The 27,988-nt window shown below is 34.7% G+C and overlaps 3 protein-coding genes across 5 annotated transcripts; 2 read left to right on the top strand and 1 right to left on the bottom strand.

Moving 5' to 3' along the window:
* The first annotated feature begins 184 nt into the window (after positions 1-184).
* On the top strand, positions 185-2,403 carry LOC109181708 (calmodulin-7). Its single transcript, XM_019331601.1, has 2 exons — positions 185-397; positions 1,797-2,403. Exons 1-2 carry the CDS (start codon positions 322-324, stop codon positions 2,168-2,170), a joined length of 450 nt encoding a protein of 149 aa, XP_019187146.1. The 5' UTR covers positions 185-321; the 3' UTR covers positions 2,171-2,403.
* A 641-nt stretch (positions 2,404-3,044) lies between these two features.
* LOC109181707 (ubiquitin-conjugating enzyme E2 22-like) lies at positions 3,045-6,944 on the bottom strand. 3 transcript variants are annotated; one of them, XM_019331598.1, is made up of 8 exons: positions 6,886-6,942; positions 6,679-6,756; positions 5,097-5,229; positions 4,678-4,825; positions 4,521-4,598; positions 4,012-4,124; positions 3,796-3,899; positions 3,045-3,583 (listed from the first exon to the last, which is right to left on the bottom strand). In XM_019331598.1, exons 3-8 carry the CDS (start codon positions 5,097-5,099, stop codon positions 3,244-3,246), a joined length of 786 nt encoding a protein of 261 aa, XP_019187143.1. In that variant the 5' UTR covers positions 5,100-5,229; positions 6,679-6,756; positions 6,886-6,942; the 3' UTR covers positions 3,045-3,243. The 3 variants fall into 3 exon arrangements, with proteins under 3 accessions (XP_019187143.1, XP_019187144.1, XP_019187145.1); XM_019331599.1 differs by lacking the exon at positions 6,679-6,756 and having other exon boundaries at positions 6,886-6,944; XM_019331600.1 differs by lacking the exon at positions 6,679-6,756 and having other exon boundaries at positions 6,882-6,902.
* Positions 6,945-22,706: 15,762 nt separating this feature from the next.
* Positions 22,707-27,230, top strand: LOC109181706. Its single transcript, XM_019331597.1, has 2 exons — positions 22,707-22,882; positions 24,472-27,230. Exons 1-2 carry the CDS (start codon positions 22,876-22,878, stop codon positions 26,562-26,564), a joined length of 2,100 nt encoding a protein of 699 aa, XP_019187142.1. The 5' UTR covers positions 22,707-22,875; the 3' UTR covers positions 26,565-27,230.
* The last annotated feature ends 758 nt before the right edge of the window (positions 27,231-27,988 follow it).

Below are 27,988 nucleotides of genomic sequence, written 5' to 3'. Positions count from 1 at the left end.
ATCAGAAATATAAGATATGATAAAGTAAATAACATTTGTTTGGACACAGAAAAAATTAGGAAAAACAAAGAGAAATGAGAGAGGGGCAAAGAGGGAAAGACGGAAGCAAAAGGATAGAGATTCGTAGGAGGAGGAGACGTCCGGATTGAAGCAAAATGGTGATTGGTCGTTATATAAAAGGCTACACTCTCCTCTCGTCCTCCGAAACCTAAGGCGGAAACAAATATCGAACTCCCATTTCCAGAACTATCTTCCTCTCGTCTTCTTTCCCATTTTCATTCTTCTTTGACGAGAAAAAAAAACTAAACTAACTGCATAGACATGGCGGATCAGCTGACCGACGATCAGATCTCCGAGTTCAAGGAGGCCTTCAGCCTATTCGACAAGGACGGCGATGGTTCGCTTCTCTCCTTTCTCTTATCCGTTACTGTATTTTGTTGTGCTGCGTTTGTATATGTATCCGTTTTTATTATTTGTTAGCTTTTTTTTTTTTTTTTTTTTTTTTTTTTGTGTGTGTGTTTATTTGCCTGATTATATGCGCACAGATCTGGTTTGTTTTGATCTTTAGTTCGGAGCCGATTTGGTAGAGGAAATGAGCTGGAGACTCGGAAATATGCGTTGAGCCTTTGAATTTGAAGAAATCGTTTAGATATCACGGTGTATAGGGTGACCGATAGCGCCTAGGGGCTTGTTTTGTTCTAGGAATGATTTAGAGTTTTCTCGACATGATTTTATATGTGTGCATGTGCTAGCAGTTTATACATTATGCATTTGCCTTTTTCTTTTCCTTATCTGCGTTTATCTGTTCTAAGGAATAAACTATGCGGCCGAGCTGATCGATTTGTGGATGGCTATAATTTCTGTCATCTCCGTGACATTTTTATTCGACTTTTGAATCTGAAAGTTGTTGACTCGGAGATGTGCATTGAACCTTTGAATTTGAAGAAATGATTTAGATTTCCAGGTGTATTTGGTGACTGAAAGCCCCTAAGGGCTTGTTTTCTCCTAAGAATAATTTGAGTTGTATCAACATGATTTTATATGCTTGCATGTTACTATCAATTTATGCAGGATGCATTTGCCTTTTTCGTTCCCCTTCTATGCCTTTACCTGCTTAAGGAATAGACTATGAGGCGGGGCTGAGCTGATTGATTTGAGGATGACTATAATTTCTGTCATCTCCTTGGAATTTTAATTTGACTTATTGAATACGAATAATTTTTTTTTTCAAATTTGGAACGGAAATACAAATTTTAAGATTTATCGATATACAAACTGGAGTATTTGTTACTATTGTCATTTTCTTACGTCATCTTAACATCCCTAATTTACATTGTTATGAGCGAGATTATTATCTTCAACTTCAGTTCTCTTTCCATTTCCAAGATGTTCTGAAAAAATAAAAACTTTTAGACTTGATTCATGAAGCCAAACAGGGCCGAAGTGGTGATTGCAGTGCTAGATCTGAAATAATTGTAGAAAATGTGGTTAATCCTTCAGGAAGGATAATGTTGTTTGCATTACTTGTCGTAAGCTTCATTCTTTTCGCAAAATTGTCATCTTTTAATTTCTAAATGCATATTAGTTAATTTAATGTGACATGTTGGATGGCTCTAAAGAGTTCTTTGAATCATTGGCTATCAAGGACCTGCCTTGTATCTGGTTAATTGTCATCATTCATTTGCCCTTTTGCTTCTGAGTGGCAGAAGCTTCAAGCTTGTATATTTTCACTCTTTTTTCCTGAACTGCAGTCTTGGGTTGATTGGAACATAAGTTAATCCTCATTAGTACTGCAGGTTGCATCACTACCAAAGAGCTTGGGACTGTGATGAGGTCATTGGGACAGAATCCCACCGAAGCTGAGCTACAGGATATGATAAATGAAGTCGATGCTGATGGCAATGGAACCATCGACTTCCCAGAGTTTCTAAATCTCATGGCCAGGAAGATGAAGGACACTGATTCTGAAGAGGAACTGAAAGAGGCTTTTAGAGTTTTTGACAAGGACCAGAACGGTTTCATCTCTGCTGCTGAGCTTCGCCATGTGATGACAAACCTTGGTGAGAAGCTCACTGACGAGGAAGTGGATGAGATGATAAGGGAAGCTGATGTTGATGGCGATGGCCAAATCAACTATGAGGAGTTCGTTAAGGTTATGATGGCCAAGTGATTTCCCCTCCTCAACCTAAATCTTTAAAAACCACTAGAATTTGAAGAGAACTAGAATTTGGATGGGTTAAGTTAGTACAATGGATTCCCAAGTCTTTCTATTTTCCTTGTTTATTGGATGGTTTAAGGTCGGATGTTGAATTAATGTAATTTTTCTCTATTGTTGTAAGGGTAGTAGAATCCTTTTATCTCCCACGTTATATTGTGTTGTTAAAAGTTTCACTTCATTTATTATTTCATTATTATTATTATTATATATGTATACTTTTGCTATTTGAAGATGCACTATTTCAGTATTTCTGTTGGGTGGAATTTTGAAATTATTATAATGCACTGAAATGCAGATAATGAATATAGCTTTGTTATATCTCACCTAAAGTGATCCCGGTGTAGCTTTGTTATAACTTATAACACTGCACCATCTTGTTAATTTAAAGGCTCGTATTAAATTATTCATTATAGGTAATAGTTCAACTACCCTTTGGGGTTAAGTATAACACATCTTCTTTGTGAACTTGCATTATAGAAGGCTTCTTTGGGATTAAGTTTGTGGTAGTTCAACTATCCTTTGGGATTAAGTATAACACATCCATCTATGTGAACTTGCATTTATAGAAAGCTTCTTTGGGTTTAAATTTGAACCCCAAACCTAAAAACCCCTCACGTCTCTGGCCTTGAAAACGTGTGAGAGGAAGTAAACCGCAAGATATATATAGTTTGCTGCAATGTTTAATCAAATTTTTTCTCTAGTAAAAAACTTTTGATTCCTAGTGAAGCTAGACTCCTTGTATGATGTAATTTGAGCAATTAAATTAACAAGATGGTTTTCACATGATTAGGATACATGAGATTGGAAGGTTGATTCTTAGGATTTATAGCATGAAAATATGAGTGACTTCCCAAATCCCAAATGTGGGCTATTTCATTGTTCTTAGGAAATATTGGTACCAAGAACATCATCAATCTGAATAATAATAATAATAATAATAGTACAAACTTCTTTCTTATGTTTACTACTACTACATTGCAAGGAAGTGAAAATAGAAAATTGCATCCATCCTCATTGGAAACACCTTATAATCTCTTCAAACTTTTCTTTCTGGCATCCATCTTCTTTCTGTCTGCATGGGCCTTTGCCAACCCAGCTTCCTTCTTTTGGGCTAGCGGGGCTGCTGCTGAACCGCAATTCGCTGTTGAACTGGGCAAAGCCGGCTGGTCCAGGCTGTTCCCCGCTTTGGATGAAGGGGCGAGTGGAGATGGTTGTGGGAGAGGAACACTCGAGACCGCCACACTCTTCTTATCCACAAATGCTGAGGACTTTGATTGGTCAACATTCAGTGCAGTGGTCGATTCAGAAATCGCCCCGCCTTTTAGTTTGGGCTTCGGCTTCATAGCATGAATCCCAGTATAAAGCCTGAAAAATTAGGAAACAGGAGCATCTATTAGCTTGGTTCGTCTATAGTTGTCGATTTTGTTCACAGAGTAAAACTTAATGACTAGCATTTCTAGTTCAGTCGCCTCTTACTATTTCAACAAGAATTCTCCGATAACTAAATGGCAAATTTTCAATTTCTAATTTTATGGATACAAATGAGATGATGTTGATGAAACCATATCATCACTAACCTTGCAAGTCTAGCATACTCCTCGTAGTTATCTAAAAGCATCTTGCCAGCCTGTTCATTTAAAGCTGATTCCGGGAAAGGTTCTATCAATAAACATCTAACCACCTGTTCGTGAGCAATTTAAGTACCATATTAGAGTGAAAAAGCCAACTTACACAATATACGAGTATAAGCTAATTAATATTATTTACTAATTTTTTAAGTAGAGAGAACTTACCATTAACACGTGCCTTAAGCCAAGGTTTGGACTCCAATCCCTTTTAAGAGCATTTACACAGATCTCACCGTTGGTTGCGATATTTGGATGAAAAATTTTGGTCAGGAAAAAACCTAAGAGACCAAAAGGAGGAAACATAAAAAGGGTTTCATGTTTAGATTAGCAACAACAAACAACTAACAACTAAGAATCTATTTGTTTTCTGTTTTTAGTTAAGGGAAAGCCAACAGAAAGCTGGTGAGAAGAGAAACATTTTTCGCCTAATAAACTTGTTTTAAAGGAAACTCCTAAAAATTCTAGTCTATAGTTGAGAACGAAAACCTAACAACGTTAGAAGACTACATTTGTTGATATAAAACCAGAAGACAAAGGGCAATAGCTAAATCGAATGAGAGGGCAAATTGTTGATATGCCATTCCAACGATGATATGTCAAAAAAAATTAACCAACAATGAAACTAGAAACTATACTATTACTATAATTTAACTCCAATAAATTAGAGAGACAACCTTTAGGGGGTGAATGCGGGAAATCATTAGATAATATCAACTTCATGCGGAAGATGCCATTCTCATATGGAGTTCCAGCTGCAAAAAAAAGGCGAAATTTGAGAAAAGAACTAAACTTTCCCAAAGAACGATGTTATTCATAGCAGATAAAGGATACCTGGCCCTTCAATATCAGCAAATATAGTTGAAAAGTCATCATCATTTACTCCAACTTTAATGCCTTCGGGAGGAGTTTCATCAAGATTCTTCAATTCCTTAACTAATTGCTTTATCACATTTGGTGGGAGATTTTCATTGGTTGCCGCCTAAGTTAACAACCCAAAGTATCAAGGGGTTACTAGTCAAACGAATAATGAATTTATTAAGAGAAAGATATGCTTAAATCATGACTCGATATCTGGTATAGATATTTGAATACTCTTTATCAATTTAACAAAAAGATTCAAATATCTTTCGAAGTCCCGCTTCAAGGAAATATAATAACATATACTTTGGCAAAATAAATATATATTGCTCTGTAGAATACCAATAAATCCATACTGAAAAAAATGATTCCAGGAATAATTAGTAAATTACCATAGCCAAACTAATTTAAAAACTGATCCTCGCCTCCCAGGAGAAAATGTTAACTTTGCTGCAGCAAATCAATAAGGCAGGTAAATGCCAAGCGCCCTCACTGTCAATTAATCAACTCTAAAGACAAACAACCCTGCACAAAAGAAAAGGGAAAATAAAAAAACTATTTCATATTAGGATTAATAAGTATATTCAGCTAGCAGTAAATCAAAATGAACAACCCAGTCCCAGTAGTCCTTTTCACAGTCCAAAACATTGGTTAGTAAATATTAAAAATAAAACGACCAATTACACAAAGCAGTGCAGGACAAACTTCCAAATGGCAATTAGTGCCTACAGAGCATGACATACAAAATTGCAGTGTTGCAAAAATCGCGCCTAGGCGCTAGGCGGTCGGCCTCCTAGGCACCTGCCTAGGCACTAGGTGGTCGGCCTCTAGGCGCCCGCCTAGGCGCCTAGCGATTTTTTCAACATTGCAAAATTGAGATGGATTGTATAAATTAACATTCTAATATTATGCTTTTTATGCTCACGTGGAAAGAAGATAAGGAGAAAGATTGTTAAAAGATAACATATCGTAATCCATTCAATTCTCTTTGACGCTAAATCATTGGACTTTCAGTTTTCGGATAAGTTAGATCACTCGTAACCCCCTTATAAACTAATCGATGCCCATCGCACAGGTCGTTGGGGAATTATTCTGTTTCGAATACCTGACATGAAAACATTTCACCACTTATTTACCCTCATGTGCACATAAAGAAAGCCTCTAGGTATTTATTGTAATGATACTTTCCCAGAAACTGGATTTCAACATGTTTTGTATATTTGGTATAGATTATAGTAATACAAGTGTAACGGGCGTATCCTACTATCGATGCATTCTGGTAATCTTGTTCTTAGTAGCAATTTTACCATCTTAAATCTAAGTGAATGTGATATAAACTAGTACTTTTCATCCAAATGGCGGGTCAATAAATCAAACAATTAACTTTTTTTTTTTTTTTTGAAAGAAACTAACCAGATAAACACATTACTAAAGATTGAACCAGATAAACACATTACTAAAGATTGAACCAGATAAACACACTTGGTCAATAAATCAAACTATTAACTTTAAAGTTGCTATAACAATCAAAACACTCATACTCTTCAAAAGCAAACCAAAATCACAAAAAATAAGGTGGAAGCAAAGATCTTGCCACAGCTTCTATTGGGAAGTATCTTTTCCACTAAAAAGTAACCACAAGGAATATCTTAATTGTTAAACTCAAGATCCTACTGAAAGGTAACCAAAACTGCATAAGTCCTAAGCCCTGAAGAAAAGAACTTTCCATCAATGGGACACCACTTATCAGATATAAAAATCAAATATTCAACCCTCAAAAGATATTCTTTTCCTTTTTCCAAAAGGAAAAACCTTATATGCAGCACACAATCCCCCATTCCCATTTATCAGTTAAGAACTCAGTTGATTGGTAAGCAGAAGAAGAAACACGAGATCCAATTGAAGATGCAAAGAGAAATACAGGCATTTCAAGAATGGACGGAAAAAACGAAGACCCAGACGGAAAAAGATCACCTTTTTTTCGCCGTCGGGGAGAAAACGTGCGGCAAAAAGAAAGAGGAACCGATTATAGGGTTCTTGCCTTCTCAATGCCTAGCTCAAACAAGAGAAGTAAAAACCACAACATTCAAAAAGCTATCCCTTTTCCCCAAAACAAAGAATTGGATGAATCGATGATAGCGAAAGCGCATAAAATGTGAATATACGTAGGTACATACGCACCTGCAGAAGCGTACAATGCCCACAAACAGCGGATTCAGTCACAGAGAGAGAGAAGAATATTGCTGTGTTTATATTGGGAGAAAAGACACGACAGAAAATGGAGGCGACGCGAGTATAAAATTACGATTTTACCCTTGTTCCACCGCTTTTCTCCGCGGATCCAATGAACTCAATTGCCAAATACCGAAAGTGATTTATTTTTTATTTTTTATTTTTTATTTTTGAATTTGAATTTTATTAGATACTGTATATTTTAGGAATTAATTAATTAAAAATTAAATACCGTTTTTGCTTTTTCTTAAAAAAAATTATAGTTAATTTTTTTTTTTTTTCTGTTTCATACACATTTTATAATTGAAAAATGGCATGTGCGATATAGCCGTTTTAGCTCCTTTTGTCTTGAAAATTTCATTTTTTATTTTTATTTTCTTAGATGACATATTTGATCTATGTACTAACGGGGATGATTAGTAGCAAATACCCCCGTAGCAATTATCAATACTTTACAAAAAGACTACAAGTAAAATATAATCATGTAGACAAACGTTTTCATGCCCGAACAGATGAACTACAACGATTATGTTGTCAAAATAAAAGAGTTAAAGTTACCGTTTCTATTTACAAAAATAATTAAATTTCGTTTGAATTCTCTAGAATGATCACAATTTGTAGAACTCACACACTTACCGCACATTTGGTTCACAGAATGAATTTTAAGGTAATAGGAATGTTATTACATAAGGAATAGAATATGCAATGAATATAATAGGAATTGTATTCTATTGTTTGGTTAGCGAAAGGAATATACATTAGAAATTATATTACAGTATTTGGTTAGTTTAAGAAATAGAAATGAAATATGTTTTAAAATACATAAATACCCTTATAAAAATATATGCTGGTGGGGGCGACGGTGGTTGTGGTGGTGGCGATGGTGATGATGGTGGTGGTGGCGGTGGCAGCGGCAGCGAAAGTGGTGGTGGCAGTGCTAGTGGTGGCGGCGGCAACGGTGGTAGTAGTGGTGGTGGCGATGACGGTGAAATAGGAAATAAATTTAATTGGGGGTAAAATAGGAAATAGAAATTTTAGGCTATTCTTGAGAACTTAGGAATAGCCTAATACCAGGGGCCCCCTAGGAATCTGTATTCCCCTTGCAAGGGGAATAGGTCATTCCTGGGAACAATGTTCTTGGGAATACAAATAGTTACCAAACAGGGGAATAGACCTATTACTAAGAATGCTATGTCATTCCAGGTCTATTCCATGAACCAAACAGCCCATTAAAGAGATTTTAGTTGAATTTCTAAAAACCATATTGCATTGACATTCAACTGGAAGATTAAACTGTGTGAGGCACAACAACAACGCCCAGTGGGGTGCGTTACCAAAACTTTTTTTTCCCAGAAAACTCATTTTCTTGTTTTTTCTCTTCCCTCCTTTTCTTCTACTTGACATTTTAAAATTTGTACAAAAATCTAACTATTGAGGATGCCTTATGATTCATCAAATTAAAAGGAGCCAAAGTCATAAGTCACATCTATTTGTTTCTTTTTAAAATGTGTTTAATAGAACAATTACAATCTCAATCTAATATATTATAAGTAGCGATCATCAAGTAAATATGAAGCTCTAATACTTAGGCAAATTATGTTGTGCATCCACATGCATGGTGCATACGGATGCAAAAACGACGTCGTTTTGCATCAAAACGCGTGTCCTATTTTTTAAAAAAATTAGTTTCGATTCCCAACAACAACATTATGTTATTCATTTTTAAGTTCATTCATTCTGGATTTTTAGGTATGAAATTCTGGATGTATAGTTATGCAATTCTGGATGTGTAGTTATGCAATTCTGGATTTATAGTTATGAAGTTATGGATGTGTAGTTATGCAATTCTGGATTTATAGTTATGAAGTTATGGATGTGTAGTTATGCAATTTTGGATCTATAGTTATGAACTTATAAATGTGTAGTTATGCAATTCTGGATTTATAGTTATGAAATTATGAATGTGTAGTTATGTAATTCTGGATGTATAGTTATGAAATTATGAATGTGTAGTTATGCAATTCTGAATTTATTTATTTTTAAGTTAGACTTCAAAACGACGTCATTTTTGCATCCGTATGCACCATGCATGGTGCATACGGATGCACAGTATAACGATTGCTAATACTTATTAGTATTATCAAATACACTATAAAGGGCTCCCAAAAGAGTAAGTAACAAAACCCTTTTAAGAAAGATGGGGTTTCAATGAAATTTAATAAGCAGTGGATGTGATTAATTTGTCAACTCGATAAGAATGATTGGGTTGTTGATAATATCTTTATTTTTTTTTATCGGTAGGTCCAACGCCCTTCACAAATCACAATATCAAATTTGTTAGGCCCTAGGCAGATCAGCCATACCTTATAACCTCAATTATAGGAATAATTGAGAGATGAGTGATCGACTTGATAGAGCATAACATAATTCTCATACTTAAAATTACAAAAATTAATTATTAAAAATAACTTTTTTTGTGTGATTTGCATACTATTATATATGAAAAAGTTAATACACTGCAATTAGGGGTGTTAGCGAACAGAGCTTTCGGCAAACTACTAATGTTTGTGTTCGGTAAGAATTCGTTTATGTTCGTTTGTTAAGGTAAACGAACATTAACAAACAAAATTTAGAGCTCGGTTAATAAAAGAACAGAGTTTGAACAGTTCTAAGCTCGTTTGCTAAGAGATCGTGAACAAACTCATTTGTGTTTGTTTACTAATGTTCGTGAACAAGCTCGTTTATGTTCGTTTAATAATGTTCGTGAACAAACTCGTTTGTGTTCGTTTAATAATGTTCGTGAACATGTTCACAAACATATATATTATATTATATTATATTAGTTATGTAGTTGTGTTGTTTGTTTGATTATTGTTCGTGAACGTAAATTATTTATTGTTCACGAATGAATTGTGATCATGAACATGTGCACGTGTTTGTTTATTAAGTGTTCATGAACGTAAATAAATATGTTTGTGAACGTGCTTGTTAATGAGCATGTTTGTGAACGTGTTTGTTAACGTTAACGAACACGTTTACGAACGTGTTCACGAACATTAACAAACACGTTCGTGAACGTGTTGGCGAACGTTAACGAACACAAACAAACGCTTAACAAACGAACACAAACACGATTTTCAAAAAACTTAACAAACGAACACGAACAACCTTCGTTCGTTTATGTTCAGTTCGTTAAGAGCCCTAACCGCAACAACATTTGATCACATACACATCTTAAAACTCATTGTTTGAAATTTCGAATTCTTAATTTATGAGTTGATACATGCATATGTTTTATTTTGGAATATGCTTTTTTTTTTTTTTTTTCATTCTCATCTTTTCGGTTCTGATGTGACTTTCATTTATTGAGTATCCATAAATTGATTGATTGCATTACAAATTTAAAAAATGAATTTAGTTAAGAGCACTCCCGATTTTAGCTCAATTTTTTAGAGTATGAAGTTTAGTGGGGAAGAGAGAAAAATCAAGACATTACTATTAAATATGAATTTTGAGGAAGAAAAGAATATATACATATACATACACTGTGGTCGTCCTGCTGAACGGCTACGACCGTCTAAGGGAGACGGCCATGGCCATCTGGAACAAGGGTTGCGACCTTTGCCGCCGCCCTCGTTCCAGTCCCCTCCGTCTGGAACGAGGGCGCTGGCCATGGCCGTCTCCATGAAGAAGACAACCACCGGCTGTCAGGTGGCTGTTTTTTTTTTTTTTTTTTAATTTAAAAAAATTTATGTATTTATTTATAATAAAAAATATTTTTAATTAGTAAATAAATTATATAAATTATTAAAAATAATTCTAATTATATAACACGAGAAACCAAATAATGTGTCACATTATGAACAATTAAAGGTTAGGTTTGTTCAAATCAATTCACAAGGGCTAAATTTTCAAAAGTAAAACAATTGAGAGGCCAAAAGCGTTGTTTTCCCTGAAAAATATGCATAGATTTTATTAATGATAAATTATTTTGTTATATTGTATATGCCGCATATATGTATGGTGAGAGAAACTAGTAGGTAGGTTAATGGGGTTTAATTTGAATGTGAGTCAACAACATAGGGAAAACATAATTTGAAATGGGAGAGAACTGGATGAGTTGAGCAGATGAAGAAGTTTACAACTTAACCTGTAAGATTAATTTAAGTGGGAGGGGGACCAAATATTTTGAAAGAACAACAAAATTTTAAAATTTTATATAATATATTTTAAAACAATTTAACACATATATAATATTAAAAAAAAAAATGGGGAGGGCATACACATCCTCCGCCACGGTATATAATATTAAAAAAAAATAGGGAGGGGGGCCAAGGCCCCCCATGGCATACGCATGCCTCCGCCACTATATATATAAACTCCATTTTCATCATTTGCGCGTCAACGTGGTATATTTTTTTTTAAAAATTAATTATGTTTTCTCTTTCCAGTTTGACAATGTAAAACTAACAAAAACTCCAAGCAAAACTTGTAACTTGGCTTTGTTCTAATACTCAAATACTAAAAAGTTCATGACTCGTCAAGAGTAAAAGATTAAAAGAGAAATATAAGATGAGTATGTAGCATTATTCAATTAATTTATATAGATATTATCTAAAAATTAAACCAAGTCTTATATGTTGGCTTTAAAAAAAAAACTGATATTTAAAGAAATTAAAATATAAAAAGGCTATTATATAAAATTATTTTTATTATGTGATATTTGAAATTCAAATTTGACGGTATAGACATATTGTACTTGTTGAGCATATCTAAAAACATAATAAGTGTCAATACAAGTTATGTCCTTGATTTTTGTCCCTTTTTTTATATACTAATAAATATATACATTTTGCTTTAATTGTTGTACATTCAATTACATTGGACAAAATCACCCTTACACCGCTATAACACCATTAATTTTTAATATATCTACCAATCTTACCATACACCTACATCTATCATATCTTTTTCCTATTTTTAATTATCATTTTATTAAAATTATCATATAACAATTAATTTAATTATAAATTATATTTAATTAAATATAATTAATCAAAATGTGCATTATTTTTCCTATAAAATACTTCCGTGCATTTTGCTAAATTGTATATGTGTATCATATATATATATATATATATATATATATATATATATATATATATATATATATATTATTTGTGTATCCATATCAATATATCATATATGTGAGTGTTAGCTTAGTATTATTTGTAAATTATTATTATATAAAAATATAATTTTTTTTATCACTATATTATTCAAATATATGATAATTCAAAAGTATCATCACTTTAAGAAATTGCAAAACATAATTTTAACTAATTTTGTAAATTTTGTTACTTACAAATATTTTAATATTGGACATAAGTTTTCGCGCATCGCGCGTACAAAATGCTAGTAATATATATAAACATAAATGTGCAATCTAACTACCAACTTAGGCTTTTAGTTGAGATAGAGCACATGCTTCAATTTGGTATCAGAGTCATGCCGAATTGAGAGTCACGAGCTTAAGTTTTTATCTTTCTGGGCTTGGAGCTCACCAGCTTAAGTTTTTATCTCCATGGGCTTGGAGCTTATCAAAAGTAATCGGCCCGCACACATGAGATGACAATTCAACTATTAGATTCGACTTTTAGTTGAGATGGTGCACATGCTTCAATTCGGTATCAGAGCCATCAACTTAGGCTTTTAGTTGAGATGGAGCACATGCTTCAATTTGGTATCAGAGCCATCAGCTTAGGCTTTTAGTTGATATGGAGCACATGCTTCAATTTTGTATCAGAGCCATCAAGCTTTTAGTTGAGATGGAACACATGCTTCAATTTGGTATCAGAGTCATCAACTTAGGCTTTTAGTTGAGACGTAGCACATGTTTCAATTTGGTATTAGAGCCATCAAGCATAAGCTTTTAGTTGAGATGAATCACATGTTTCAATTTGGTATCAAAGCCATCAGCTTAAGCTTTTAGTTGAGATGGAGCACATAATTCAATTTTTGGTATCAGAGCCATCAGTTTAGTCTTTTAGTTGAGATAGAGCACATGCTTCAATTTGGTATCAGAGCCATTAGCTTTGGCTTTTAGTTGAGATGGAGCACATGCTTCAATTGTATTAACTGTTGCCAATAACACCCGTACATGCAATTCTTGTTCGTCAAGAAAAACTCCATTTTCCATAAACATGACAGAGCCATGCAAAGACTTGCCATATGATATTTGGGATCTGATATTCATAAAACTCGATCGCCAGATGATATTTGGGATCTAATATTCATAAAACTAGATCGCGACTGCAAAGACTTGCCAGATGATATTTGAGATTTGATATTCACAAAACTCAATCGCGACTGCGACGAATCCCTCTCCTTCGTTTGCAAGAGTTTCTATGCACTCACGAATTATCTCCGCCGCCGATTATCCCTCACCCATCCGATCATTAGTGGTACCCTCCTTAAACTCTTTCACCGTTTTTCTGACATCGTTTCCGTTAATCTCAGCAATTTCCGTGGTGATATCACTACAATTTTCTTTGAAATCCGGCATTAGTGCTTGCTAAATCTTCAAGAACTTGATATCTCTAATCAGACCCGAATCTCCTTTGATGAGTCGAAGGATTTTGGATCGAAGAATTTGAAGGTTTTAAAGTGAAAGAATATACATGTTTTAGGCAATTCTCATTTGAAGAGAATTGCTTGTTGTTTCCCGTGTTTGGAAGAGTTAGATATAAGTTGGCTAAGATCTAAGGATCATGGGGAGCGAAATGAACCGACAATTACAAATGATGGCATTAAGGCTTTATCTTTGAGTTTGAGGCAATTGCGAAAAATTAATTTTCTAAGAATTATTACATCAATGATTGGTCAATTCTAGCACTATCCACAAATTGTTTGAATCTTCAAAGTATTGAAATTTTGGATTGTTGTTTCATTAGTTCATATATGATTCATCGTTTGTTGGAAAATTGAGCAAAGATGAACTCGGTTTCAGTTTATGCTATTAATTTTGAAGACGATAATCTAATTGCGAAAGGTTTCAGCATATATGGTCGATGCCCTCACGTGTGCGGTGGGTTTCAAGCAACACGTGAACCTTAGTCGCGTATGGATGGCGCTGCGAACTCATGACCTTTGGTCTCGCTCTGATACCAAATTGAAGCATGTGTTCCATCTCAACTAAAAACCTAAGCTGATAATTGGATTGCACATTAATGGCTATATGCTCAACACCTGAGTTCTTCAGCAAAAACTTGTCTTCCTTTAAATAGGTTCTCACTTCTGTGTTGTGAGAATATGATTATCACATCATCAATTATGCACATTTTAGTATATAATTATGTACATTTTCAAAACATGATTTTTTTTAACAAATTAACAATAAACACAGAAAAACAGAATTTTCAAAAAAAAAAAAAAGTGCAAAACGACATCATTTTACACCCAAACACACATTACAATGTACGCCCTAGTGCATGATATAAATTGCTACTAAGTATATATCCATTATTACATTATTATTGAGCATACTACACACTCCTTTTTCTTTTTTGGTGTGCCTTGGGATTCAGTATGCAACACACTCCTAAATTTATCACTTCATGACATGACAAAATCCTAGCCATTAATAAAGTTAAAATTATAATTATAAAAGTAAAACTAATGTCTCAAATTTTGCCACATCAATTAGAGTATTGGTTGTTTTAATTTGCGCATGGCAATCGTAGGGTGTTTAGCATTTTCCAATATTAATTGAATAAACATCTCAAATTCTCCAATCGTTATACTTTGCACCAGGGTGCACATAACACTGTGCATCCCGTGCCTCCCAAAATGATGTCGTTTTGTTAAGTTTTTTTTTTAAAAAAAAAAAAATTCATGTTTCGAATGCACATAAACTCATAACAGAATATACATAAACTCATAACAAAATACACATAATCTAACATAATACATAATACACATAAATTCATAACACAATACACATAAACTTTTAACTGAATACACATAATGTGTTTAGTTAATATAATACACATAAACTCTTAACTGAGTACACATAAACTCATAACACAATACACCTAAAATTTTAACTGAATATGCATAATGAGGTTTGGTCTGTTCGGATGAACAGAGTGACATCAGCATGAAATGCGCGCATTTTGTGCCTGGACGCACATTGCTATGTGCGCCGTGATGCACGATATAAATTGCCCAAATTCTCAATTAATTCGAGTCTCAATAGACCAATTGTAAATGTAATAATTTTTTTTTTTTTAAATACAAGAACGGCCTATCATTTTTACCCAAAATTTTGTAAATTGACTCCTCATATGGAATTTTATACCAATTTGATTAATGAAAATTGATTTCTATAAAAACTATTTAACGCTATGTTAATTAATTTAATATCATCGAATAAACATTATATAATTAATGAAAGTAAAACATTTAATGATTATTATAAAAAATCTACAAAAATAGAAAAATTAAATAATACTCGTAAAGAATAATGAACGTATACCAAATAGTTTTTACTTGAATAGTGGGATAATACAAGTAATTATTATGTAACGTCCGTGCAGCATTGGTACACATTTCCGAGAGTTTCTATATCTTTCCGAACTTCTCTAGCACATGTACATAGCATACTTCTCTAGTACATGTACATAGCATCCCATAATTGGTAGAATATTTTAGATGTATGCATATAACACTAGTAGTTGTAGAGATCCTTATAACTTTCTAAAACATTTGGCAATCCTCCAACTTGTGTAGAGATATTTGGAGGATTCTAGAGGACAAATCTTAGCCATTGGATTAAGTAGATCTCCACCATCCATTGAGGAGGTAGAATGGTATAAATACCCTTCATGGAGCTCATTTGTAAACAACCCAATCCAAGAAACTTCAAAGTGCTCAAGTAATATAAGCTTCCAAATAATATAGCTAAGGTCGCACGTAACGTCATGAATTATGGTTATGGATAGATACAATCATACTAACTTTGCAAGCTTAGCATACTCATTGTAGATAAAGACAATAAACGTATGACCTCCTGTTACCAGGAGAGCAATCAATTTAGTACCATGTTAGAGTGAAAAACCTGAGTATAAACCAAGTAATTAATTTATTTACTAATTTTTAAAATAGAGAACTTACCATTAACACGTGCATTAAGTCTAAGTTTGGACTCCAATCCTTTTTAAGAGGATCTTTAAGAATCTCACCATTGTGTATGATATTTGGATGCACAATTTTTGTCATAAAAAACATTGTGATTGACCAAAAAGGAAGAAACATAATAAGGGTAAGCTGGTGAAAAGAGTAACATATATTATATTTTTCACCTAATGAACTTGTTTTAAAGAAAACTCTAAAAATTCTAATATATAGTTGAGAAAGAAAACCCAACAACGTTAGAGGACTACATTTGTTGACGAAACCAAACCAGAAGAGAAGGGCAATAGCGCAGCTAAGTTCTAGCAAATTAAATTAATTTGAGATAGAAACACAAAATGAATAATTGCTAAATAGTAATGAAAAGTTATAGAAGGTAGGTTCCCATATATGTAACATGATGTCAAGCCAACAATGAAACTAAAAAACTATAGTATTACGATAATTTAACTCTAGCAAATTAAAGAAACAACCTTCAGAAGGTGAATGCGGGTACTCATTAGATAATATCAACTTTGCGGAAGATACCATGATTCTCATATGGACTTTCAGCTGCAAAAAAAAAAAAAAAAAAAAAAAAAGTGAAATTCAGAAAAAGAACTAAACTTTTCCAAAGAAATGAAGAATAATGATTCATATCATATACCCGGCGCTTCAATATCAGCAACTTTAATGCCTTCCAGAGAACCTTCAGAAGGTGAATGCGGGTAATCATTAGATAATATCAACTTTGCGAAAGATTCTATGATTCTCATATGGAGTTTCAGTTGCAAAAAAAAAAAAAAAAAAAAAAAAAAAGTGAAATTCAGAAAAAGAACTAAACTTTTCCAAAGAAATGAAGAATAATGATTCATATCATATACCTGGCGCTTCAATATCAGCAACTTTAATGCCTTCCAGAGGAGTTTCTGTTAGACTAAAATATCACATGCAACATATAATATGTGATAATAGGATCGACTAACCTCCAGCCATAGTTCTTGATACGGTTGAGCGATCCGGACTGCTGCAGAGATAACGAGTATTTTGTCTCTCATTTTACTCAGCTCTCTCTAGATGGTGTATGAGGTATGTAGTGTGAGCAGTGAGAGGACTAGTGACCTTATATAACCACTGGCCATCATGGTTGATTGTCTTTAGGTCTCTTAAACCCTAACTAGACTCCTAATCATAATGGTAGTCTAGCTATTAGGTTATTAGTGTTGCACCACATATCAAATACTGAATATTATCATAACTTATCCTAATGTTATAATAATAGTAAAGGATAAACGTTACAGTTTCATCCAGATTCTTCAATTCCGATTCATTCCCATTTAGCAGTTAAGAATCCATTGATCCGAATACTAGAAATAAAGATTGAAGATGCAAAGAAAAATACAGACATTTCAAGAATGGACGGAAAAACAAAGACCCGGACGTAAAAAGATCGATCACCTTTCTTTATTTTTTAATTATATTGAATTTTATTAGATATATTTTACATTAATTAATTAAAAACTTAATTATTTGTTCCAAAATTGATTATTTGTTAAGAAATCTGCTTATGATGCATCAATTATATTATGATAAAAGTGTGAAATATAGGCTTTCGTCAGTATCATGCCTTTCTTATCCATTATTGTTTACGTATGAGGGTAAAAACATGTCATTCAATAAATCAATAGTATGAAAATTGTCATGATTGTACATAATAAATTCTATGATCTATAATATACTTCAGACAATACAAATTGCAACGATATGATGGACTTATACACAAACAATACAATAATGGAGAAGAAATATACTACCAAAACACTAGATTTTACACTTCTGCCTTCATAATTGGTGCATCCCAAACAAAGTTCTTTAACAAATGATCAAATTTGAAACAAAATTAATAATTTGAGGATAAAGTATGATTGATTTGAAAGTCAATAATAAAAAAAGTTAAAAATGCTTATAGTCAAAGGACCATTTATGGAATTAACTCTATAATATTATAGTACATCGATGCTCAAACTTTAAACCTCCCACATAAGGGACCACCCAGATATCAGTGGACTACAAGCCACTTGATATTCTTCATATTTATTAGTTGTTTGTAAATTGGATGAGTGCGGCCGGTTGTTTAGCAAGTGCTGGGGGCATCATTCGGGATGAGTGCGGCCGGTGGGTTAAAGGTTTCGCAGTCAGAATCGGGTTCACAGATAGCTTCTCAGCAGAGTTGTGGGGCCTAAAGGAGGGTTTACGACTCTGTTTGAGGGAAGGGTTCTATAGGGTTTGGGCGGAAATGGATGCGACAACAATTGTGGCCATTGTGAACAAAAGAGATCAAAGTGAAGATACGGTGGTGGCGTTAGTAAAAGATTGTATTGACCTCATCAATCGTTTTCATAATTTTAAGATTTCTCACATTGAACGAGAGGGGAACCAATGTGCTGACTGACTTGCGAATTTCGACCAGAATATAGATTGGGGAACGCTCATCTTGGACTCGGTGCCAATAGGCCTTTCTAGCCTCCTTGAAGCTGATGCTCGAAGATCTCCAACTGAGAGAAGAAGATAGTGCCCAGTGAGGGCTTCAAATGTACCCAAAAAAAATTGGATTATTTATTATATATGAATTTACAAACCTAATATCTACCTCTACAAACCTAATAAGAGTCAATAAAGTTAGACTCCTAATTAACTGCAACTAAAAAAATGTTGGTATACTTGTTTTTTGAAATGGATGATTTATATTATTATTATTATTATTATTATTATTATTATTATTATTATTATTATTATTATTATTATTATTATTATTTCAACTTTACCCTATATTATACTCGTATTATTTATTTTTATTAAATACCTTGCATTCGGTCACTATAATTAAACTTTAATAACGGAATATTCAGTTAACTATTTTTTATTTTTAATTTTTAATTTACCCATTGATTTTCTATTATACTTAATACAATTAGGGGTGGGAATAGGCCATGCCTCTACATAGGGGCCTATGGCCCGGCCTATTTATGGCCTACATAGGCCTGACTTGTTTATTAAAAAGGCCAGGTTTGGGCTCATTTTGAAGCCTATGTTGAGATTATATCAATCATTATTGCATGGACCATGGTCCATACAAGTTGTGCGGACCATATTTTGTATAATGTAAAATAATGTCCATTCAATACAAAAATAATGTACATTCAATACAAAAATAATGTACATTGTATTCAGGGGATGTACATTATTTTTATATTGAGTGTACATTATATTATATAATGTACATTCAATACACAAATAATGTACATTTAGTATATTAAAAATGTACTTTTTGTTATGGTCCACACAACTAATTTAGGATGACAATCAATATTACAATTGAATTCATTCCTAAACAAGTTAACAATCATGTTGAAGTTGTGACTTGTTTTATTTTATTTTATATATGTTTTAATACTATTATGTTTGCATTGTACCAATATATATACTTATGTAGTTATATATTAATTTTGTATTAGCTAGGTATTTTTCTTAAATTATTTAGAAATACTTATTAAAGTTTTAAAAAAGACTTAATATATAAGTTTTAAATAGGCTCAAAGCAGAACTTACTTTCAAGCTTTTTTAATGTTATACATATTAAACAGGCTTTTAAAAAGGATTCAGGTCAGGCCATGCTAATTGTAGGCTCAGGCTTGAGCCTAACAAAAAGCCTACATACAGGCTCAGGCTCAGGCCCAGGCCTAGGCCTTAAATTTTCGTAACAGGCCCAGGCCTAATTTTCTAAAGCTCGGCTCGGCTCGGCCTATTTCCATCTCTAAATACAACGGGAGTATTATATTAGTGAACTTATTGTCATTATAAATAGAGTAAAAGACATTTTTTAAGGAGAATAAGCTGAATTGACACAAATACCCCTCATTTAAACGATCAACTAACGACATAATAGACGGAGGATTAAAATTGTCCTCGTCATAATAAATCTGTCCAAAAAATGACAAATTTTTGTTATGAAGAACTAAAATTGTCCAAACCACTATAAGTCTATGTCCAAAAATGTCTTTTACTCTTATAAATAACAATAACAATTATGGCACTTTGACATTTTGGTTCTAATTTGATTAGTGGCCACGTTGACTATGAATCCATGATCTATTACTACAACTTACGTAACTCTTCTCCCAAGCCTTTGTTGCCGGCCAGTGTGATCGTCGACGTCGCCTAAATCATCTATAAAAAAAAAAACCCCCAATTTTTGATAGAGGACAACCTTGAAATCCGTAGCAAAACAAGTACGAGAAAACGGCGGTACGATGAATGAGGCAGCAGTGTTTCATCAAGAAAATCAGCAGCCCCCATTCCCATCTTCTCTACTTTCATATCTTTACGTTGGACACTTCCTTTCCAGATGGACTGCCAGGTTTTTTCTTTGCTTTCTTTCTTATAATATATATCATTATATATGTATGATCAGTTTCTGCATGTATTTTAAACTTAATTTCAGTATTCTGATCTTTCTGCTACAACTTCATGCAATCATCTAATACAAAAACTCATTTTATTGCAAGTGAAAGAAATATAGAAGGTTCAATTAATAGTTGAGAAATTTAGAGGATTCTAAGTGCAAAACAAGAATTGTATAATTGAGATAATGGTGCTAATTCAAACTCATAATGTGATAACAAGAAATTGTTGAGTAATACTTAATTATTAGTGATCTCAAAGAGTCAGTACAGTGCTAACGAGAAAGGTACCTCCCAATTCTAAGAAAGGGTCTGTAGTGAAAGCTCTCTAGGGTAGTCCCCCGAGTACCCTACGTTGGCACTGGACTTTTGAGATCGATTCATCCTATAGGCTTGAGTATCATCATTGATACTTCCACTAAGAGGTACCTGCTTGGTAGGAAAGGAACAACCCCTGAGGTTGTTCCCTCGAGTACCCTACAATATATGGCCAAATTCTTTAAGCCTTGCAGCTATTTACGGCGCTGTTGAGTGTGCTTCTTAAAGTTACAAGTTCAACTCTTAGTTTAAGTTGGTCCTTATTGATTTAAGTCCATCAGTTATGAACAACGTAACCTAAGTTAGTTTACTTCATTTTGATCATTTACCAGCTAAGATCACAAAGCGGAGTTCACTTAACGCACGTACACCCTCCGGTAGCTCGAAAAAAGTCTCATTTGCAGGGTGGTGGTGATATCAGAAGACCATCCTTCTGAGCTGCAGACAAACATGAATTCAATAATAAGGAGAATCGATTTAGGGTGCATCATAAGTTTCATCTCCCTCACTGCATCAGCTATGGCTCTGGCCCTGTGGAATATGATATCAGTTTGCATGGAATACTGGCTTCTAACATCTGTATCCAATGGGGTTCCTGCATTAAGAGAAAGCAGCCAGAGAAGGGCATTGAGATCTTTGCCAAACAGTGTGGAAATAAGCCCCTCTGTTTGTCATGAAGAGGAAAGATTCCTTAATTCAGACAGAAATCCATTAATGGAGACATCTGAAAGCAGCAGCTGGTGGGGAAAAATAGGTGGTCGGGTGTCGACAATTCCCTATATCAGTGCTTGGAATGTGTATTTGCAGCAAGATGTAGTTTTGCCTGGATTTGCTCTTGCATTGCTCTATTTCACCATACTCGGGTAATCCTAATTAAGTCCTAATAACAACCTATTAACAGTCTTCTTGGGCTCTCCACACCCCGGCCCGACAGAGCATTTGGGAGGATGTAACATGAACCATAGAGGCTAGTCCGGTGCTCACTGCGCACAAGGAGCCCCCCTCACTTTGAGAGGTTGCTCCCACACTGCCGCTGGTGAGACTCGATCCCGGGTCATTCTTCCAAAGTTTCATCTCTATGACCAGTTGAGCTACTCATGCGGGCCCTATTAACAGTCTTCTTGGTTTTATGGCCACGGGATAATTAACATAACCCTAAAATAAGAAGAAAAATTAAGAGAGAAAATTCACAGACTAATTGTACTAGAATTGAATTCAGAATTCAGAACCCGTTACAATGAAACGTTATGCTATGAGCACGTGCCCACTTTGTAAGGTGGGCACAGTTTCATCTCCATAATTTTTATAATGTAAATTCATAATTTCTATACTGTAGATTCATAAAATTTATACTTTAGAACATGAGTAATAAAAAAAAAAAGAACATATGTAAGTATATTGTAATAAATGAAAATATATATAAATATATCTCGCACGAATAACTCAATTAGTTATTGTGTATAAATTGTAAATTGTAAATAAAAATATATAATCGAATCTTAACATTCACAACATGATAATTTTTACTTAATGTGAAAAAGTATTGTATAGTATTACTCGCTCTAAAATCAGTCATTATTAGACAAAATTGAGAGGGTGACCACAATAATAATACGACTTGACAAAAAATAACGTTTGCCGCCTTGCTTAATCATTGTCTCTTCTTACAATGCCTTTATTCTCTTTTTTTGGTCCGAATGGAAAAAAGAGAAATACAAACAAACAAACTAATAAATCAAAAACCAATAAAAAATATAAAAAATAAAACCAAAAATAAAAAGTAAAATAATACTCTTCGGTCAGACATAACCACCGAGGCAGGGAAGAGAGTGTTCTAGAGAGAGAAAATAGTTTTAGTGAGGGAGAGAGAGAGAGAGAGAGAGAGAGTAAATAGCGGCAGTGTAGTCGTCGGTGACTTTGCTTGCTGAGCGATGCGTTCGTTGCGGCCGACGATCTGACCGGAACTTCAGTTATTTCCACTCCGTGAATAATGGAAGGTAAATGTTCCATTACGTCTTCTCTTTCCTCTGAAAACCCTAAGATGTAGTGGTTATTTCACCGTGTGGTTTACTTAGCTTTGACTTTTGAATCTGGAATCGTGATAGTTTGCTGTGAGGAAGTGTTATTGAGTTTAGATGTCTCTGAATTTTGTGTTTGATAATTTGGTTGGCGAGTTCCTGGGCTTGTGAGTGATGATGTGTTTGTAAGTTTGCTTTGATCCCCGGATGAGTGTTCGGATTTTTGTATGAATCGTTCTGTTGAGGAATGAGGAGAATTTAAACTGAACTTTTTGTTTTTAATAAGTAAATTGAGCTCATTTATTCTAGAAGCAATGTGAAGATACGAAGGCAGGGATTGCATTTTGCCTAAGATAAATTATAAATATCTGCATTTATGGACGTTTGGTTGAATCTCTGGAAATAATTTTTCTGAAAAAGTAGTGACAAGGATGAATCAGTTATCTGAACTTTTGATGCGATTATTAGAGTGTCTGGTGAATGCAATAGTCGAAGTGCAGTAATAAACCAATTTGGGTGTCAAAATGTTTAAATTCTCTTGGACATGGGAAGGTATAATACAAAAATAATATGGATGAAATGTATTTACCTGATTTACTTCTTAGGAATTAACATGGGAGAAAAATAATTGATAAAAATGTTTGGCAACAGTCATTTGAGTCAAACAGCTATATACTTTTTTACACATGTGGGAAGTTTTCTTGAACTCAGTTTCCTATAAATATGTGTGCCATTCAATTTTTAGGTTTTATTGGCCTCTCTAGTATAGTTTGGAACTTGTTAGGTGCTGGATACATGGTTAGCATAATGATGTACTGGATATATGATCTCCCTCCCTCCCTTCTTGGCATCTATAGAAGGGGAAGTTGATTATTGTGACTGCTTGCTTTCCTATCACACAGCAAAGAAGAATGTGCCTTCCTGAACATATGCAGTTTTGTTCTTTTAGTCTTGGTAAATGCAAAAAGGCATAAAATAAATGTCAAACCAATGTTATTTGAAGAACATGATGCATGTCATCACTCATCAATTAACATGAGGATGGAATTTCTATTGTTCTCTCTTAAAAGATGGAGTATTGTTACTTATATAGAGGTTTGCTTTCACTAAACTCATTTAAAAATGTCTTGAAGTTACACAACACAAAAATTTTCTGATCTTTATCTTGCTGTTATACTTTATAAGTTAATCTATGTAACACGGAAGCAGGGCATGTAGATAGCATTCCATTCAGAACTGATTCTCTCTCCCCGTGAACAATGAATACTGAACATACACTGGGAAGTATCAAGGTTCAAGAATATTGGGCTAGCATGGAATCATGGATGGGTTAATCTCTTAGGGTGTTAGTAATCTTATGGAGTTGTTATCATTTAAGGTCCTGAAACATATATTGTCTTTTCACTGTCCATAAGCATGCTTTAAAAAAATGGATTTTGTAGATGTTACTAGATCTGTTTATATTTCTTGTCATGTGGCTGTAACTGTTGTATCCTTTTATCCTCCATTTCTAATGTCAAAATTCTAGCAAGCTTGATGTTTTTTAACATTTGAACTGAATGTTACAGGTGGGTCCCCAGACCGCGAGTCAGTGGAATCTGTGGCAAAGATATCTACTATATCTTCAGGTGGTAGAGTTCAAGACCGCAAAGAGTTCCTCCGTAGATTTACAGACAGTGAAATACTGACAACAAACCTTACAACATGGTTTGAAGAAATTGCAGAAAAATCAGCACATGATGCACTTCCTTTTGAAACACCCTTTGAGTTGATAGATCTCCAAAAATTTGATTATGCATTGGAAGGAGTTCCCTTTCAGCAACTGATTCGGATGCCTAGTGCTGTTTATGCCTCCACATCTGGTGCGGTGGAAGCCACTGCTTACCTTGCCCTTGAAGATTTTCTGCATGCAGGTGTGAAGGGCTTGTGGGAGGCATTTTGGGGTCAGGATGAACCCTTGCCTTTCTATGTTTCTTGTGTGTACAACACAAACTTGAAATTCTACCAGGCTGAGAAGGCAATTTCTAAAGGGAGACTTGGGGGTATTTGTGCCACAGCAATAATCCTAAAGAATCCAAGGCATGCACAGGGAAAGTGGGATGATATTCTTGAATTAGCACTTCTTCGACCTGATATTGGTAGCCTTGCCACATTAGATAACAACCGTAAGCCTTCTCTCTCCATTATCAATGAAGCTTTATTTTTTGCTATACGTGTATTGGTTGCAAGAAGCCTCAGCAAATCCAACATTCCTCTCAGTTTGAATTCTGTCTTTGTCCTACTGGTTGATTCTCAGTATGGTGGGGTGATGAAAATTGAAGGAGATGTGAGCAAGTTGGAAATAGATTTGAATAATGTTTATGGTTGTGCTGCTGAATGGATAATAAATCATGCGTCAATTTCGATTTCCCCAATTGATAGGATCTGGAACAAGCTTGGAAATGCAAACTGGGGAGATATTGGTGCGTTACAGGTACTCTTTGCCACCTTCCATTCAATCACACAGTATGCTGGTATGTCAAAAAACTCAGTTGAAGATTTAGCTGCTGACCACAGTTCTCGTCTTCAATCAAGACGAATTGAGAGGCAATTAGGTGATAACAGGGTCAATGGAAATGGTTTATTCCGGCTCCAACAGCGTTCTGCTTCACCTGAAATTGTAGAAGTACAAGAAGAATCCATAAGGTTGGAGTCCAATAAACCTATGATGCTAGAAGTAGGTTCTGTTATGTTGATAGAGGATTCAAACTTGCAGAAAGGTTATCATATCAATGAAATGCTGAGTGATGGAGAGATAACATATTATATTGCTTCCCCTGTTGATGATCCAGGGAAATATTTATTTCTTTATGTTGGGTCTCATCCTTCGCAGCTGGAACCAGCTTGGGAAGATATGAAATTGTGGTATCAAGTTCAAAGGCAAACTAAAGTATTGTGCGTCATGAAACAGAAGGGTTTGTCTTGCAAGTATCTGCCTCAGTTGTGTGCATCTGGCCGGATAGTTCATCCTGGTCAGTGCCGGAGATCAAGCTCAGGTGGTAACTGTGAGCATCCATGGTGTGGGACCTCAATCCTAGCCACTAGTCCTGTTGGTAAAACAGTTGCCGACATGGTGAGAGATGGTCAGTTTGGTACTGACGAGGCTATTAGGTGTTGCCATGACTGTTTGTCTGCCCTTTCGTCAGCTGCCTCAGCAGGAATTCGGCATGGGGACATCAGGCCAGAGAATGTTATCTATGTTACATCTGGTGTGAGGCAGCCTTATTTTATCCTTATTGGTTGGGGACATGCCATTTTGGAAGAGAGGGACCGTCCTGCAATGAACCTTCATTTCTCATCTACTTATGCCCTTCAGGAAGGGAAACTGTGCTCAGCTTCTGATGCCGAGAGCCTGGTGTACATGCTTTATTTTTCTTCTGGTGGTCATATGCCTGAGTTGGATTCAGTTGAGGGAGCACTGCAATGGAGGGAAACCTCTTGGTCAAAGAGGCTAATTCAGCAGAATCTTGGAGATATATCTGCGGTTTTGAAAGCATTTGCAGATTATGTTGACAGCCTTTGTGGAACACCATATCCGTTAGATTATGCAATCTGGCTAAGAAGGTTGAAGAGACACGTTTTTGAGGAAGATCATGGAAAGGAGATTGATACATCTAATTAGATGGGCACCTTCTATGCAGCTGTATTTATTATATTTGGACTCCCAACACCTTCCAGGGTCTCAAGAATTATTTCAAGGACAGAACTCTTCTGTCACTTTTTGGGTTACTTTGGGTGCTGTCCCAAGGTTAGAAACAATAGTAAGAAGGCTGTTTGAGTCCTTGTTGCAGGCTGCTCCCAAAGTGGCATTGCTCCCAACTCAGGAAGCAAATTAACACGCATTTCATGCAGCTTGTCCATAATCGATACAAAGTATTTCTTGGTGACTTGCTGCTCTCGGCTTTATAAATGTGCCAAAAAGCCACATTCACAGAGGTTTCAACAGACCTGCTGAGATAAGTCACATAGCGTATGATGAAAATCCCTTGAGATGGATCTGTTGATGGTGTTGCAGTCCCATGAATCAGTCTGTAGTACAAATACCATTGGAGTTACCTTTTTTTTGGTTTTTTTTTTCTTCTTTTGGAATTTTGAAGAGTTTGTGTTGGATAAGCTGTGATCTAATGTCAGATGTGATTATTATTCCTTGTAAAGATAGGAGGTCAGTTGAGAATGTGTCAGGGAAAGTGGTACCAGATTTGTAAATTGGATATATCCTCCTCCTCCTCACTCTTATTTGGTTGCTTGATTTGTTGTTGCATATCTACCATTCTTTTTTCTTGGTTTCCTACTTCTGATATTTCGTCTAAGAAAACGTGGAGAAAACCAAGAAATCGCTAAAGGGAAGAAAATACAAGAAAGAAGCTCACGGAATATCAACACTCAGATATTATTTTTGTGTTAAGAAGAAAGTGAACATGAATGCATTGGCACTTTGGCAGGCTGTGAGAGAGATCAGGAATGTGAGGGAAAAGATAAAGCTTTACGTCTTTTAGTGAGAAGAAAGCAACGCGCAACATTTCAGCATTTGTATGGGTATCTTCACAGGAGAGTGACCCAGCGACACTAGTTTCGTTTTAAATATTGGAAGTGTAAATTGGTGACATTGTCTTACTCCTACAATTGAAGGGATTGATTTTACTATTTTTATTTTTATCAAAGAAACTCAAACTAGAGACAATGAAGTGACCTTCATCAAACGAGGAATACTCGAAGAGGGAATCTCATTTATTTTAGTAAAGTCTATAATTGATTTCAGGGAAGTTTAGAGATTTAGGAAATTGCGGATGATATAGCTAGTAAATATGTCTTACGTGTCAATCTATTCTATTATTTAGAGGGGATTACTTGTTTTTAGTACAAGTAGCTACTGAGTTAGTTATGACTTTTTACTATCGTCAAACCGTTATTGAGGCTTTTGCTTATGTTCAATATTTAATGCAATTGAAGCTAAGTTTGGCTGGTTAATCCAATCAGTTCATCGATGGTTGGCAATATGATGGTCCTAACGACGATCTTATCGGAAAATAATCAAACATTTGTATA

Source organism: Ipomoea nil, unplaced genomic scaffold (genome assembly GCF_001879475.1).
Source record: "Ipomoea nil cultivar Tokyo-kokei standard unplaced genomic scaffold, Asagao_1.1 scaffold1043, whole genome shotgun sequence".
NCBI lineage: Eukaryota > Viridiplantae > Streptophyta > Magnoliopsida > Solanales > Convolvulaceae > Ipomoea > Ipomoea nil.
This window is presented reverse-complemented; position numbering and strand designations above follow the sequence as displayed.

Coding starts and splice junctions, on each gene's coding strand:
- LOC109181708 (XM_019331601.1), top strand. CDS start 322: ATGGCGGATCAGCTGACCGACGATCAGATCTCCGAGTTCAAGGAGGCC. Junction 398..1,796: donor ATTCGACAAGGACGGCGATG/GTTCGCTTCTCT, acceptor TTAGTACTGCAG/GTTGCATCACTACCAAAGAG.
- LOC109181707 (XM_019331599.1), bottom strand. Junction 4,125..4,520: donor CCCGCATTCACCCCCTAAAG/GTTGTCTCTCTA, acceptor TTGGTCTCTTAG/GTTTTTTCCTGACCAAAATT. Junction 3,900..4,011: donor GCTTAAGGCACGTGTTAATG/GTAAGTTCTCTC, acceptor GCTCACGAACAG/GTGGTTAGATGTTTATTGAT.